Source organism: Abramis brama (assembly GCF_963993115.1).
Source record: "Abramis brama genome assembly, chromosome: 16".
Classification (NCBI taxonomy): domain Eukaryota; kingdom Metazoa; phylum Chordata; class Actinopteri; order Cypriniformes; family Leuciscidae; genus Abramis; species Abramis brama.
The window spans coordinates 8,775,152-8,793,142 of record NC_139978.1 but is presented as its reverse complement, the minus strand read 5'-3'; the positions used below and the strand labels follow the sequence as shown (position 1 = coordinate 8,793,142).

Genomic DNA, 17,991 nt, shown 5'->3' with positions numbered 1-17,991 from the left:
TAATCGCCGCCCCATTGCAGCCATCACAAACCCCTCAGTACAAAACCCCGCCCACACAGATATGTAAGCCAATCCCATGTGAGCAATTCGGAAAGTGCAAAATGATTGACAGGGGGAACGATTCCTATTGGTTGAGAAAGGGCGGGCCGGTCCGCCTCCTCTTGACTCTTTCTTGCTGCTAATGCCATGAAGGGTGAGACTGGCTGTCATTTTAGAGACGTGCATTTTTTCTGTGATATTTATCAATATTAATTCTATTTCTAACACACACACACACACACACATATATATACATATATATATATATATATATATATATATATATATATATAGTCTCTATACGTGTCTAAAAGGTTATAATATTCCTAAGAAACTGAAGGAGACGTGAAATTATAAACCTGACATGCAATACCAACAGTTGCTATATTCACTATTGTATATATTATAATCAAATGTATTACTTTCTAATCATATATGCTTACCAGCAAAGGCGAAGTGACTATTTCTTTAGTCAACAGTCCTCAAGCATGTTGATCCAGCGATGTCCTCGTAATAATCTCACAAATCTGGAGGTGCTTTCCCAAAGACTGCTGTTGATACACTACAGACTGAACGAAACTGAAACAAGATCCGTAATAAACGAAATAAATGTTCACGCACTGTTCATCAGACTATCGACCACCAAAGCAACGCTGCTAAAAAACTATCTTGACAAATAAGCTTATGTATATATTTGACATCAACATGATGTGTTTTCAGCTTGACGTTAAAGATAAATATGCGTTTTAATAATGTATTCCTTATCTATCTAACAGCTCTGCTATTACTCGGTCGCCATTATCTTAGCAAATAGCTTCTAACGTTGGTTAAATGTCTTACGTCATGTACGTGCGACGGTTTTCATTTGACAAAAGTATTTTCCTTCCGCACGGGGGCGCTCAGCGGAACAAGCCAATCCTTCATGGAGGCACATTCCGAATTGATCTATTCACTGACATGTTTTGTACATGACGTACAAACACAAATCCACTTAAAATACTTAAATATTAAAATTAATAATATATTAATTAAAAAAAATCCAGTCATCAAAACAACTGTGATTGGTCCATCCTCACCAGCGAAGTGAAAAGTCACCGGTCTTACGTGACTAGGTAAACGCATTTTTAGAAGTGCCCAAGAAAGTGAACTCAGTGTTTACTTAGAAAAAAATGTGGTAATGTGGGAAGGATTCGATTTCAGATTAGTGTTCCTTGTGAAATGAGAGAAGAGCATGACGGAGCAGAAAAATGATAACAGAATTGTCATAGGGGGTGGGCATATTTGTACCATGCATTAACCATTATGGAATTTTCTCTTTTTTATTGTTTTCTTCCAAAATTCATGGCATGTCTGATTAATAAACAAGAACAAGCGACATTAAGCAGTAAGAAAACAAACCATTTGTCTGATTATTTTCAAACAGCAGCACCAATTGCTTGAAGGGCATCAATAATGAAAACAACTCTTGTGAATGTCAAAGCAAGGACAGATACATTATTGAAATCCACATCATCTATATGGAATAAACCCTTTAATAAATGACAATAAATAAATGAGTAAAATGCCATTGCATTTGCATAGTGATCTGTCAAACTGCTTTCAACATTCATCGATCATTATCAAAAGAGGCCTTTATGTAACAAAAAATGTGAAAAATATATATATACACTGACATATTCACAATGTAAGGCACTGTGTCAAAATGTTCTTGTTGATTGTTTTTCTAGCCTCCAGTTGGACTACGCACTTCAAGTTCAAGGATCCACAAATGAGACAGAGATGTATCTGACCCCCTCTAAGGTGGGCAGACCCTCGTGGTAGTGAGTGAGGCGTCCAGGGTGCAAGAGCGCCCAGCCTTTCCTGGGAGCTGTAACGGAGCAGTTGTACCTCAAGAACCGACAGCCGCCACCCTGAACAGAAAGTCACTGATCGTTAATACATTGTGCTCTTGCTCTATCATACTGCTTCAAAATAGCAGAAACGAAAGTTAACAATTTCACTTTACAAACATGAAAAATGAGAGAAACAAGACATTTAAAAAAATCTGATAATAATTTACATCCCAAAAAAATAGAGTGAAAGGGTATCCCATCCCATGCCAGAGACCCATTTGTGTTCCAACACATGGATATAATATATAATATCTGAGCAAGTTTCAGCATGTCTCCACATCTCAAGCTCTCGGGAGAGCTGCAGGTCAAGACATGCTGCTGTGTTACAACATAAACATTTCACAAACCAACAGTTTGCATACCTTAAATTTAAGATATGAAACCCTACGTTTATAGTACTGTAGGTTTGATTCTGTATACAAAACTAAACTGAAAGAATTATACATTGGACCCAATTTAAAAAGGAAATGCTTTCATTTGTTACAGCCAACTTTATTCTTTTTTTTTTCAAATTATATTTTAAATATTGAGACAAAATGTCCCCACAAAGATGGCGATATCCGAAAACCTTGTCCTTGTGAAGACATTTTTTGGTCCCTATGAGGAAAATAGCTTATAACTCATTTTTTGTTTTTAAATGCAGAAAGTTTTCTGTGATGGGTAGGTTTAGGTGTAGGGGGATAGAATATACAGTTTGTACAGTATAAAAACCATTCAATCTATGAAAACACAACATGTGTGTGTGTGTGTGTGTGTGTGTGTGTGTGAATTCACTTAATTATAAGATCATATTAGCTAGCTACTGTTTAGGGGTGGTGCAGGGATGATGTATTTTTGTAGTCCAGAAAACGCGGAAACAAGTTAGCATTTTAGCTTTTCCAGTTCCATCGTCCTGAAGTAAAATAAAATCTTTTTCTGTTTTTACTGTTAAACATCATCAGCCGAACAGATAAACTCATCCACTCATGGTACATTCATGTCATGTCAGAAAGATTGTTTTTAAGAGTTGTCTTAAGTCCCATGCAAAGCATGCTGAGAACTACAGTTTCAGTTATGTCAACATTTTAGAGAATTAAAGGAGAACTCCGGGCAATTTTTAAGTTAATCTTGATCGTTAGACCTTTGTATGTACTGTCTATAGAAAAAAAAACGAACCGCATCGGTGCTTGCAACACGGAGCTACTACAGCTAAAGGAGAACTCCGATCATCACTCTTCACACACACAACGCTCCTCCCACCTGCACACGGTTGTTTACCTTTTCCGGCTACAACTGAGTTCCCACGGGACTTCAGCGCGAGACTACAGCTAGCCGTCTAAAACACTATTTAGGTGAATTTAAACAATGGCTAAGTTGCTAAACGCATCTTGTTGTCATGTAAGGGCCCTGTTCATGTTGGACAGACATTTTAATTGTATTTTGTGTCTGTTAACAGGCACAAAGACACCCTTTATGTATATGCCCCCATAACTGCCGTTATAGCTGAGTGGGAGCTCTGGACATTAGCTGTAGTAGCTCCGTGTTGCAAGCACCGATCCGGTTCGTTTTTTTTTCTATAGACAGTACTCACAAAGGTCTAACGATCAAGATTAACTTAAAAATTGCCCGGAGTTCTCCTTTAAATTCATTGAAAGCAAAGAAATCAAATTTAGAAGAGAAATTGAAATTGGTTGTGTAGAACACAAATAACAGATGTAGATGTAAATCGGAAACCATGATTTTCAATTAGACCAATATAAAAATGCACTTGGTCAATATAAATGACACAATTGTTTAATTTTTTTGTGTAAAAAAAACAAGTATTTAACCCTCAATTGCTGTTCGGTCACTTTTGACCGAAAAAATGTACGTTTTAAATTTTTTTAGAATGTTTTACTTTTCTAAACTTGGTAAAAATGACGAATGGGAAGCGAATTTCATCTAGTGGAAACTTTTGGTACTGCGCCCAAACAACATATAACTGAAAGCTATTTTTTTAAGATACAAACCTCAAATTTGAAACACAACTTATTTATATTTATGTCTTTGATTTTCACACAGTTTTAGAGTAAAACATGTTTTGGAAGATATATATTTAATATAAAATTTAAAAATAGTACTTATGCATTTTCCATAATAATAAACACTTTTTTTAGTTTCACTTTTTTAACTATTTAGTTTAACTAAATTAACTAATTTAGTTATATTTTAACAGCAATAATCAGCCAAGTGTCTTCTTTAAAAAGAGACCAAAATTTAGTCTGTGCTCCAAAATCGTTGATGAATGATTTATGACATGAAGTTGGAAATTTAATTTTCAAGTATATGCTCAAAAAGTAATTAACAGTTAATAAATAGATCATAAGTATTCCATATAATTTAGTACCATAAAATCCACTAAAAATACAAAATATTAAATAAAAAACATTATCGAACTATAATTCATTAGTTTAATTGAAATGTTAAAAAAAAAAAAAAAATCTGACATTTTTGACCGCCACTCGAGCAGCACCAGAGGTTTAACAAAAAGAAAACTGTGTACAGCACAGCCAAACTTCACAGCTCATAGTTCACTCACCTGATAATCAATCCCCACTTGATTGAGAGCTATATTGACGGTGAAAGTGGAAGCGTCATGATGTGGTCTTAATGAAGGTTGTTCATCAGGCTTATATCTAACTACAAATGCCAGATCAAACTGAGCCTGCAGGGGACAATCACACAGACAGATGCAGAGTCATCATGCAGCAATCACGTGCAGAGGATCAGCTGGCCCAAAGAAAAACATAGAAAGACCTCCATTCTGGAGGAACATAACAGAAATTTTCACGACCACAAGGATAAAAGATTTCACAAAAGTTCTCAAATATCTCGTTTGGCCAGAAATATGTCACATGCATGGCAATAAAATAGATTGTGAACACCACTTCATACTGACTTTAAGGCATATCATGCAAACATCACCTGACTGAATATTGAAGATTATCATAAATTAATGAAGATTTTTAATGTATTTGAAATATTTAAATATATTTATAGTGTTAAAAAAAATGTATATTTTAAAATAAATGTTGTTCTTTTCAACTTTCTATCCATCAAATTATCCAAGTCTTTACAGTCAATTTAACGTGTCCTTGCTTAAATGCATAATTTTTTTGAATTATTTCAAACTTTTGCACACTAGTGTACTTCAAGACAAATATAATAATTTGTTTTTCAATGTCAGGAGAACAAAGAAAGGCTCACCCTTGTGTAGTACCCTGGAAACATTTTCTCTGTGACCGGCGCTATATAATCCAAAAGGAACTTCTGCCATTCTTTATCGTATCCCACTTGATTCATGTGGATATCAATAGTGGGGACATTTTCATATCCACCTTGGATTCTAGTGTCCTAAAAGAACAAAAAAAAAGTTTTTTTCAGTTAAATACTATGGTAAGGCAAAATAGCATGGAGATGAAACAGAGAAAAACAACAACATACCACATTTCCACCTCCTGACCACTGGCCAAAATGTTCCATCTCTTCAACAAAATCATTGCAGGCCACGTCGGAGAAAACAGGGAACCAGAACACATCAGGGCACGGCTACACAGGGAATTCCAAACAAGCAAAGTTTAAATTATAATTACTTTACAAAAGACTCAAAATCAGTTGCAGAGCTAGTCATCACTATTACTATAGCTCCTTCTTAGGTTTGGTGACTTTAACAAACCCCTAACCCCTAAGTTACATTTTATGTTGATGGTCAATTTTAGACATTCTATTAAATATAAGTAACTTCGCAACTACATGTCAACTACCAGTCATTGTACAGTATTAGTAGACTGTTAAGGGGGTCGCACACCGGACGCGCAGCTCAGCGCCACGTCTTTTAAATTCGAACACATTATTCTCTATGAGAGTACACACACCGGCGGCGTCTGTCCGCGGCGCCCAGCAACGGCTCAGGACCGTGTTCAAAATCCTGCCGCGCCACAGAGCGCCATTTACATAGTTTTATATTAAATTTACATTTATGTGTCTCAAATCGTAGTTAATGTATATACGGACTTCACCCTGTGCTGCAATATACATTTAGTTTTATATTTATTTACAGAAATCAGAAAATTGCTGATGTTATCGGATTTTCAGGTGAGAGTTGTCCTAGACGTGGCGCGGCGCGGCGCTGAGCTGCGCGTCCGGTGTGCGACCCGCTTTAGGGTTAGGGTCGAATAAGCTGACATGTAGTTGCAAAGTTACTTATAGTCAGTAGAATGTCTAAAGTGGACCATCGAAATAAAAGTTACCAAAATTGACATTCAAAAGTTTGGGGTCGGAAAGATTTTTTAATGTTTTTTTTGTTGTTTTTTAAGTCTCTGATGTTCACCATTTATTTGATCAGAAATACAGTAAAGACTGTAATATAGTGAAATATTATTACTCTTTAAGATACCCGTTTTCTGTTTTAATATATTTTCAAATATACTTATTCCTTATATTTATTCCTGTGATCAAAGCTGAATTTTCATCATCATTACTCCAGTCTTCAGTGTCACATGATCCTTCAGAAATCAGTCTAATATGCTGATTTGCTGCTCAAAAATATTTCTTATTATTATCAGTGTTGAAAACATATTTGTGCAACCCCATGATACATTTTTGAGGAATCTTTGATAAATAAAAAAATCTAATTTGAAACAGAAATCTTTTGTAATCAATTTTGATCAATTAAATGCATCCTTGCTGAATAAAAGTATTATTTTCTTTTAAAAAATAAAATAAAATAAAAACTCTTGAACCCCAAAACTTTTGAACAGTCATTTGATACCTTCTCGTGGACAGGATAATAATCTTATACAGTATTTAATGTAATTTTTTTTCAGAAAATGCTGCTATTATTGTGTGCTTTGTGTGAATACTCACCGTTTCAATAAGCCCATCTCTCAAAATTTTGGAATAATTCTCATGAATGTATCTTTCCTCCCATTCCTGTTTCACAGAGAGAGAAAAATTAAGAACATTAAGGCAAAAACAAAGAGTAAATAAAGTAACATTGTTAAAAAATGTACAATAAAGCAAGAATGTCTTGTATAACATTTGAATAAATATTGTCTGATGTTATATTTTATCTTACCACAGGATTTTCAAAGATCTGCCAGAGATCATTGTGCAAATGATTTGTCTGGTAATTATCAGTTGATAAAACTCGACCGTAAGTCTGCATATTTGTTACAAACATGAAGACGCCCTAGGAATGAAACCAAAAAACATATCAGTCAATGACAGCAAAGTATTTAGTAGTTTATTACACTTGTCACTAAGTGATTTCTTATGGTGATTTGTACAATATTTTTTTGAGTTTCATGTCTGACCTTGTTCCGAACGTTGGCGCAGAAGGCCATATCTGGATCAAGCGTTGCGGATTCAAACAGGTCAGGAGCTTTGAGGTCAGTCCTCAATGCATCCGCTTTTACCAGGAATATGTTAGAGACGTATGGCACATTCCACAAACCCCTGTGGAGGCACCAGAGAATGATCATATATTTGCCATTCATCCAGGTTTGATGAATTTCAAAGACTTCATATTTTTAGAGCAGTGAAATATACTCGTCATTTAAAATGCTAAAGAAAATGATCACTCAAATTAGATAGCTGAGATAAAAACATTCACATATACATACATGTCTGTCGATTTTTTATGATATCACATGATTGTTTAAAATAACAGGACAAATGAACCGAACTAAAAATCAACTTACACGCGGTTTCCTTGAACGATATCCACGTAATCCTCTGACCTAGCGTAGTACCCGTCCGCACTGAGCGCACCCCAGAAGTTTGTCCACAGTCGCCCAGGTTTGGTCAACATTGGCGCAATGAAAGGCCTGTGAGGTTCATAAAAATAATGATTATAATTCAAGAAAAAAAGACCCATTAAAAACCTAGTGTGCTAACTAGAAGTTTCTTCGTCTAGAAAACATTTAGACAACTTCACAACTCAAATACTAAGCGTTTTAATGAGTAAAGTGAGAGTAATGCATTACAAGTAACGTGAGTTACTGTATGTAATCAGATTACTTTTTTCAGGTAACGAGTAAAGAAACACATTACTTTTAAATGTATAATTTTCATTTGTTAAGTACATTCAATTCTTTACGTCTTATTCACTTACTTATTGAGCTCAATTAAGATTCTAAGTGTGTCTTCATTCTTTAAAACCACATCCACTTCTATGCTGAAGAAGTATTCACAGTCAATGTCGTCTCGACACATATCGCTGCAACAAAAACATAAAAAAATAAATGAATGGTATAGTCAAAGCATAGAGGAGCTATTTGTACAACTGTTTCCCAGGTTCCATTCCCAGGTTTAGGTGCACCATATTTAAATGTACTCTTTGTAAAAATAAATATGAAATATGAATTTAAAAAGAACACTTACAAGCCAATATTACGTGAGGTCACAGGATCTATATCCTCCTCTGGTCCAATCAGCTTCACACCCTGGTATTCAGACTCGTGATGCTCTAGAAATGTACGCACCTGTTGTTCGTGGTGTGATTCCTGCAAAAGAAAGTATTCAGAAGTATTGTCCCTCATTATTATGCACTGAATATAAAAAAGAGCAATGACAATAATTAAAATAAAAAGAAGATAATGTGATACTCAACAGGCACACTGTATTAAACAGGACAGGACAGGACAGGCGTATTGGTTTCCTGATACCGATCTTGTTTTGTTTCACGTAACTTAGTTCAGTCGTGACAACTCTCAGAGAGTTTGGTATAGATATGATAGGTCTTGGTGGAAAAGATCTGCTACGCTGCTGCTGTTATTGCTGCTGCTGTGAGCAAGTAAAACAAGCTGCTGCTGGACAATATAGCATACATGAATTAAGGCCCAGATATACTTCAAGCGAAGTCGAAGAACAAACTGCTGTGACGTCATTTTGAACAAATGAAGTTCATTTGGAGTCTGTTTTGGGAGTTTGAAACAGCTTGCCAAAGCGAACTTTACGAAAAAGTTTGCTAAGGCTGGTAAACGCTGTTTAATACGGCAAAGCTGCTTGATTTTAAGCAATCTATTGTATAAAGTGCTATATAAATAAACGTGATGTGACTTTACTATAGTGCCGAATTGCAGAGCTCGCGCAAACATATCCACGTTGCTATGATCAGATGCTTTTCTTATGCTTTATTAAAAAATACTTGCTGTTTTCTCAATTTTGTTGTGTGGTTTATTTTGTTACTGAGGGGAAAGTGTGCAGCACATATTTACATATTCATCTAAACGCTGCGTTTGATGTTCAATAATGGAATATCTCTGGTCACGCATTTCGAACTTCATTTTACGCCTAAGAACGAAAAAGATCTCCGCCGTGAGTATATCGGGGCCTTTACTCGTAGCAGATCTATACAGGTGGAGCTGGGGGAGGTGGAGGGTTTCTGAAAGCGCGCTACACTGCTACAGCAAATGATGACCAAGTATTTGAAGGTTGAACAGCGAGCTCATTGACTACTGATACAGCAGGAACCAATCAGCTGTGCCCTATAGAGAATGATGTGATTGCAAGCAAGCTTGTATTTAAATTGTTTATTTTATACAGAAATTAGAATTAGCACATTATGTCTCGTAAGATAGATTCTAATAAAGACTGTCAAACTTCAAGAGCTCAGCTGGTAACATTTGTAAACATTAGCTAACGTGAACTAGCAATGAGCAATATATTTTTGAAAGCATTGATTAATGTTAGTTCATTGTTCATAGTAGTTCACAATGCATTATCTAATGTTAACAAATAAAAAGAAAATATTTTAAAAATGTATTTAAAAAAGTTAGTTCATTATTAGTTCATGTTAAAGGGATATTTCACCGCTGGAACGATGAATGTGCATTTAAACTGGGTCATTTATGTAGTAGAAATGTGAAATTATTTTAGAAGTTTGTGCCTTCTAGACTGAGAAAAGCCAGAAAATGTATTTTTGGCTCATGTGGATGAAAGACAACAACTCCCAGAATGCACTTGCTTCGCTGCCCTACGAGGCCACTCCCAAGCCACGCCTACCGGTTACAGAGGGCAGTGTCGGAAGAAATGATACAACTAGGCTACTAGTTGACTCGAAACTGAAAAGACGCCGTTTTATCGTGAGATCCCCCTATGGGCGGGTTGAACACATGCGGGACGAGCTCCTCCTACTGGCTGTAGTCTCTCGCCTCTGGCCAAAAAAGCCTCTGATGACGCTAAATGACGATTTTTGCATCATCTGAGTTTTTTGCAGACACACAATACAGAAATCTCTCGTCTCAGGGAGACATGAGGGAGGGAAGCACGGTCATTCGAAAATACTACCGGGTTTCTACTGATACAAAGCTTAATGCTAATCGGTGAAGTATCCCTTTAATTACCTAGTTCCTGCATGAAATTCTAGATGGTGCAGGCTGATAGGTAGCAATCATGTCATTATCTACATAGCACAGCTGATTGGTTGCTGGCCAATGAGCTTGCTGCTCAAAGATTCAAATACCATACCAATCTCCCAAGAGTTGTCATGACAGAACTAATGTAGTTAATTAATGTTAACAAATGAAACCTTATTGTAAAGTGTTACCTTTTAACTGTTAAAAAATACATACTGGAGTTATAAATCTGCACATAATATTTTACCTGATTATAAATTAATAATCTGAGCCGGTTTTTGGGGTATTTGAGATTAAGTAAGCGCTCAAAGAACACAGTGACGAAGGGGGTGGGCTGCTGGATGAAGACCCCAATGACCACTACAGGATATTCACTCTCCTGTAGACGAAAAATAAAACAAACAGGCAAACAATTAATACACCAAACAATTATTCAGCTAAAGCTTCATTTAAATTGAAATGCAGAAGTTTAAACTCTCTACAGAGGTGTCTATGAATACTTATAGCATAAACAATATCAATATCAACAATAATATTTAATGTGACTTAATCAGTCTGACTAAAGCAGGTAACACCAGTTCTTTTTAAGGGTCAGATCAGGTATAAACAGCTCTTTAAGGTAACAACTACACAGTATCAATCTTTACATTATTATCATGTTTATTTAAGTGTATGCAGCCCCGCACCTGTCATACATAAGAAAAAATATATACTGTGGCCACATATGATAAAACAAGGGAGCTAATTAATCAGTCAAGGAAACAAATTCTTAATTTGCGGCTCAACGCAATATTTTTTTCTTCCCCTACATGTCATGTGGGGATCTGTAAAAGTGGACTTAAAATCATGTAATAAAACAATATAAAAACAGCAATACCTTTATAAATGCAACAAGAACAAAACATCAAAGTAAAGTCCAGTTATGTTTACCACAGGCTTTATTTTACACAAAAATCGAAAAACCCCATTTTAAAACCCTATAGGAAAATCTCAAAGCAGCCAGCGGCAAATTGGTCTTCCGGGTTCTTAGCCTTAATAATAAGCTTCAGGATTATTTTCATAATAATAATCAAAATAAAAAAAACACTAATGGTAAACTGTGGTAATAGTAGTAAATGTAAGGCCCACCTGGAGTCCAGAAAGCGGACGCAGATCCTCTTTACAAATTGTGCAGCCAGTCTCAAATGTCCACAGATTTGGGATATAGTTTCCTATGTAGTTTATCTGAAGCTGAAAGAAACAGCAAGTAATAAAAATGATTAGACCAAAGAAGACAGATAGCTTAGTTATTCAGATCATGACAGAAAATTGATTTACTTTGGTGGGTCCATTGCCATGGATAATAACGGGTAGCGTGTCATAAAGTACATTTCTGGCTCGCACACGTCCATTTTCAAACTTCAGCACGACTTCATCTGTTCATGCAATAAAATAATAATTATTCAAAGATATTATTAATCATGAATTTAGTTTGAATCACTGTGTAGTTAGTTAAATAGCCATAAATATCCACTGGCCTATTTATAATGATTTCCTCCACAGATGTTTGGATGAATCTCTCTTGGGTATCTGTAATGGATACCTCTGATATTGAAAGAGTAAAAAGGCTTTTGAAACAGCCTTTTGAAGCTTAAACAGTGAACTTTTCACTGTTTACATGAATTCCAATGGACCTGATATTGCCATTAGGATGAATGAGGGATTAATAGCAAAATTCACAGTTTAATGTTTCCTTTCTTTATAGTTTCTTAATGCTCTGTTTTTTTATTACAAAAGTTTATTACTAAAATTTACTGCATCAATATTTATATCAATTCTAGAAAACTTGTATAAGTTCTTGTTCTTTCTTGCCAAAAAATGATATCTATAAAAAAAATTCAGTCAGAATTCCCAGAATTCACAGAAACTGCGCTCGGTAAAATTACAAATGACTTACTTCTCGCTTCTGACAAAGGCTGCATCTCAATACTAGTTTTACTTGATCTTAGTGCTGTGTTCGACACCAAAGATCATAACAAACTCTTAGATTGATTAAAAATTACACTGGTATTTGGGGACAGGCATTAAAGGGTTAGTTCACCCAAACCCGTAATGCTTTCGTTCATTTTTGGAAGGCAAATAAAGATCTTTTTAATGAAATCTGAGTGATTTTTGTCCCTCCAATGACAGCTACGCAACTACCACTTTGACGCTTCAAAAAATTCATGAAGAGATTGTAAAACGACTCCATATGAATTGAGCAGATTAGTCCAAATTTTCTGAAGAGATTGGATCGCTTTAAATGATGAACAGATTTAATTTAGGCTTTTATTCACATATAAACATTCATCAACTCACACATCAGTTATAACAAACGGAAGCTCAAGCATGTTTGCTTGACGTGCAAGAATCAATGAGGTTCATTCTTGTGTTACACAGTACTTTTTGAACTTCCTCAAGAACCCATGAGGTTCATTCTCATGTTACGCAGCACGATTGAGCTTCTGCAAGAGGTTTGTTCTCGTATCATATAAAGCGATCGTGTCTCTTCAGAAAATTTTGACTAAACTGCTCGATTCTCGATCTCTTTATGAACTTTTTGAAGCGTCAAAGTGGTAGTTCTGTCAATGGAGGGACAGAAAGCTCTCAGATTTCATCAAAAAGATCTTAATTTGTGTTCTGAAGATGAACAAAAGCCTTATGGGTTTGGAACGACATGAGGGCGAGTAATCAATGACAGAATTTTCATTTTTGGGTGAACTATCCCTTTAAGGTGGTTTAAATAAACTGTAGGTAACACTACAATGCACAATTCTACCAAAATACACTTTGGGTCCAGAAAAAAGCTAATTTTACCAAACCCAAATCAAACATTTGTGAATTTGTCATAAATTTCCAAATGAATCTTACTTCATGATTATTAAATTTGGTTACTTTATGGTTATTAATCTCATACAAATGACAGCATACTTAAATATTTATGGTACTATAGGCTAACAGCCTTTTCCCAGACAAAATGTATAGTGTATTCTTTAAGCCCAACTATACAGTAGCTGCAGTGTCGCACACCTGGGTTGTAACATCCTGCTGAGATGGTGTACGTGTCCACAAGCACATCTAACCGTTAGCTCTAGCATTCCAGCCACAAATGCCATTACAGGCAACTGGGAAACTCACTCTCCTCCCACAATCTGGCAGCGAGTCAAAACTACAGCTGCCAGTCGAGCAGAAAACAGCTTTAAACTCACACACAAGAGCTTTAGTTCACATGAAACCAATCAGCATTTGAGACCCTCATAAAAGCATTTCATTAGCGATTCCTCATTAAACTGAAAGGTTACAGAAAGAGGAAACTTCCAGCAGGTATCAGAGAGCAAGAACTCTACTGACGCTGCACTTTTGGAGAGCATAAAACCGGATGTTCTCCTTCAGAGAGCTGATGCTAGTGACAATTTTGCAGAAGCATCTTTAAAGTCTCAACAGAGTTTATGTTGGAACTCCTCTCCAATTAAAATCTTATAATGGTAATTTTTCTAAAGCAGGCTGTAAGGACACAAAATGATACACTTACCAAGAGCTCCATGAAGATTCTGGAACAATCTGCACTTGTTGTCCACAGTTATATTTATGGACTTCTAAAGAGGAAATAACAGGGAAGAAAACCTCAAAACGCAGCGTACACACATTTAATATGTGTCATTACTGAAAACTGTGAACTTGAATGTGCATTCTGTAAACGAGGCAATGTACCCTAAAACAGAGCAATAAAGTTTTAGGAAACCACACCATGGTTGCCACCACTTAAAATATAAACTATACCAAAACACTCACTCTTTTCTCTGGGTTGATGTATATCTTGGTGAAAAAGAGCTGGTCACTGTCACTATCAGCTCCTGACCAGTCAGAAAGCATCTCTTTAAGGTTGGGTGCATAGCCAATGAAGCCTAGAAAAAAGAAAACAACCAGCGCTAGAATGGGAAATGCCTATAAATAGACACAAAAATGTGTTATTCTCTGGTTTAGATCATCTGAAAGGCATCTTTTAACTATTGTGCAAATAAAGAAGTGAGTGACTTTTAAGAGAGGCCACAGATGACAATACAGATGTCCTGATTAAACTCCACAGCTGTTAATCTCTGACATCACCATATAAATATGAATGTTTCTGGAACATTCTGAGACTGTGAAAAAGGAAATTAAAAAAAGGAAGAAGCCTCAAACTTCTTAATAAGCCATTCTTACTAAAATGAAACTCTCTACGAATGAGCTAATCGCAATTATATTCAACCACTGAATTATAAGATTAGAATACATTTTAGTTAGTGGTGTGTTTGGTATTAGCTAATGCAGGATGAATTGGTTAACATTGTTAGATGCACCGTACAGTATTCTGAACAAAAGTCATTCTCTTACTGTAATCAGAACTGAGAAGTACAATTGTATATACATCATAGTTGTAATTTAATTTAACAATTTTAATAGTATCTTGACAGGACAATGATTTTTATTGCAGCTTTACAGTAATGAGAATGAGGGGTGGTTAATGGTACTAAAAAGAGCCTTTTTATTTTATTTATTCAATTAAAATTAAATAAAATTTAATTTATTTGTGTATACATATACATAATAAAACTTGCTAAGTTTAATTTACAAATTCAATAGAATATATATAACAATTAAGGTTGCCGTACCTACATAAAAACATTAAAAAAGCAAAAACACACCTAGTGTGCATTCTTGATTAGTAGAGTAAAAAAATATGCTGTTTTATAGAAAAAAGACGTTGACATCTTATTTCAACTAAAGTGATTTGAACACATCTGATGGTGTAATTACGCATTTCCAACTCGTTAATACAAACTTCCCAGGAGGACTGATTTTTTTGCATCCAAATCCATTTTGCATCTAAAACTATACAAAATTGAGCTAACAGAGCATTCAGTATGTCTAAAGCTCTACAATGTTAATCGAAAAATGAGAAAAACATGCCTCCTGCTCCAAGGAACCTCTTCCCTTCCCTGACATGAGGATGTTTGTCTTCCAAGTGACGATCTGGCCAGATGAGAGTCTCGGCAGAAAACACAACTTTGTGTTTGGCCTGCTGAAACTTCTTCAGCAGCTCTTTTGGACCAGAAGAAAAGATTACATCATAGCTGTGGAAAGCCAGAGCGTAAAAATAATTGTTACTGTCAATGATCAGCAATGATGCTTGAAAGAGTACATGCATATCAACACACTCCAAATATAATGTATTTATTTATAATGGACATAACTACCTGTCCACAAAAAGAATGAGTTTGTTCTCCTCGTGTATCTCCTCCAGAGCAGACTTCAGCAAGCGCACTTTCTGCCCTCCACCTGGAGGTGACATGTAATCTCCACCTTTCCATGTTTCACCCCTTCCGAGAACCTACAAAAAAAGGCAAAAGAATGTCAGGCATCTGTCTGAAGACTATTATGGAAGCTTGTTTTAAATATAAAATAAAATATAATTGCGATTTTATATCTCACAATTCTGAGAGAAAAAAAAATCAGAATTGCACGTTTATATCACAGGGCAGTTGTGGCCTAATGATTAGAGAGTCCATGGAGTGAAAGCAGTATCTAAATCTAGTTACCATACTTGGACTTCATGTCACTTTCACAATTCTGAGCAAAAACTCTGAGAAAAACTTGCAATTCTTACTTTATTTCTTAGAATTGTGAGACTATCTCGCAATTTTGACTTTGTAACTTGCAATTGCGTGTTTATATCACGCAATTCTGAGGAGAAAAGTCAGAATTGTGAGATAAAAAGTCACAATAATTATTTATTCAGTGGTGGAAACAAGCTTCTATTGACTAAACTGTGTTATATAGGGTCCATCTAACAAAATTGTCAGGTTCATATTTCACCCTGGAATCATGAGAAATAACATGTTGTATTAAGAATACTAAACCTAAACTTTTGGACTATAATCATATGTCATAGTATTATTTGAAAGCACTTTGAAAGAAAATGTGATTGTCATGAAAATAATGCCATAATGCAATATTGCAATAATCCCAGTAGGATGTACCCAAGCAGAGACTTCGCTTAAACAGTAACTTTCCACTTTCCACTTTAATAACATGCTCAATGTTTAGCTGAACATTGGAATATGTTCATTACTTTTTCAAAGGGAAACTTCTGGAAAAAGCTGCCTTACCTTGATGGAGTAATTGAATTGTTTTGCGGATCTCAAAAACCGTCTGAAGCCGTCAGTCTCCTTAGTGGCGACAGTCAGAACTAGAAGATCTCCTGAGACAGAGAAAACACAAATCTGAGTGGATAACTCCGTCAAACTTCTCCACAGCAGTTCTCCTGCCTACGTGCTGGAAGAGCACATCCTAATGGGTTTCCCACATCTCCTGTGAAGAACTCCATGCACAGCTGGAATATTAACATAGGTATTCAGTCGCTTTTATTCAATTTAAAACCAGCCGCAAGAAGGCCAGTTCTGCCGCAAAAGTGACATTTCTTTATACGAATACGTTTTTTTTAAATCATATGACTAATGTGTGATTTTTTTTTTCTTCTGCAATGCAATTTACAAGCATATTCATGTTTACCTAGACAATAAATCTGTTACGAGAAAACTACGCGTAACGTTACAATGTAGTAATAAATGTCCTTTGCACTCACATTGCGCATTGTTGTTGCTCATTGCGCACAACTACAGTTTGAGACATTAAGTAAACTGTTTTAGTGTAATGTAATTTTGTTGTAATTTTTCCTCATAAACTCACTGATATCTGCACGTAGGGTCCACGTCAGCGGCGTGAGTCCGTAACGCCTGGCTAACTTTACCTAGCAAGTCAGGTTTGCAACGAACTCTTACAATGAATCATGTTGAAATTGTAGTAGTGATTTACATTATCATGTACAGAAGCGGTGTGGTTTATCTAAGACTGTGATAAGCTGAAATCATAGCCTTACCCTCGGGGATCAAGCCCTGCTGACTGCAGTGAAGCGGAGAAAAGGACGCAAACGAACACACGAGAAAGAGCAGAACTTCTCTCATGTTCGGATCCGTTATTCTTCAAACCTCTACAGTAACGGCGACTGATGGAATAAGGCCTTTCCTCGAGAGAAAGTTAGTTATATTCCCGTACAAGCACACACAGCCTACCCACTTCTGTCTTTCCCCACCCCTCGATCCCCGACCACACGAGCAGAGGAAGAAAAAGCTCAGTAACAATCCGTACATTCAAACACATGACAACTTGCCCCCCAAAATGTGACAACTTGCCCTGACTTGACATTTAGGATAGCTACATATAACCTACCAGTTGAAATTTCTCTTCATTATACTCGAATCAATGTAATTCAAAATATTAAAATAGATGAAGCCACAGAGGTAAAATACATTACACACACACACACACACACACATATATATATATATATATATATATATATATACACATACACACACACACACACATATATATATATATATATATATATATATATATATATATATATATATATATATATATATATATATATAACAGCAATAAATCCATAAACCTTTAGTGGTTCAGGAAAGATCTTATTATAAGAATCCTATTATTAAAATTCAGATTATTATTATTATTTGAATATATTAAGTGTTATATACTGAACTCCTTTCTCTATAGTAAACTTGATATTAATTTGTCACAAAAAATGTACAGTAATT

The 17,991-nt window shown here is 35.6% G+C and overlaps 2 protein-coding genes across 2 annotated transcripts in view; both read right to left on the bottom strand.

The window, feature by feature from the left end:
* mfn2 (mitofusin 2) overlaps window positions 1–884 on the bottom strand; it is a 28,589-nt gene extending 27,705 nt beyond the window's left edge. Inside the window, exon 1 of the mRNA XM_084138465.1 lies at window positions 483–884. The gene's annotated coding sequence lies outside the window, so the exon portion shown is untranslated. The remainder of the gene's footprint in view (window positions 1–482) is intronic.
* Window positions 885–1,555: 671 nt separating this feature from the next.
* Window positions 1,556–17,510, bottom strand: plod1a (procollagen-lysine, 2-oxoglutarate 5-dioxygenase 1a). Its single transcript, XM_084138467.1, has 19 exons — window positions 17,247–17,510; window positions 16,477–16,568; window positions 15,565–15,698; window positions 15,278–15,441; window positions 14,120–14,232; window positions 13,860–13,923; window positions 11,627–11,724; window positions 11,438–11,539; window positions 10,557–10,688; window positions 8,334–8,455; window positions 8,065–8,169; window positions 7,652–7,777; window positions 7,265–7,406; window positions 7,027–7,140; window positions 6,816–6,881; window positions 5,394–5,498; window positions 5,157–5,303; window positions 4,489–4,614; window positions 1,556–1,949 (listed from the first exon to the last, which is right to left on the bottom strand). The coding sequence occupies exons 1-19, from the start codon at window positions 17,329–17,331 to the stop codon at window positions 1,794–1,796; spliced, it is 2,193 nt and encodes a 730-aa protein (XP_083994593.1). The 5' UTR covers window positions 17,332–17,510; the 3' UTR covers window positions 1,556–1,793.
* Between the last annotated feature and the right edge of the window lie 481 nt (window positions 17,511–17,991).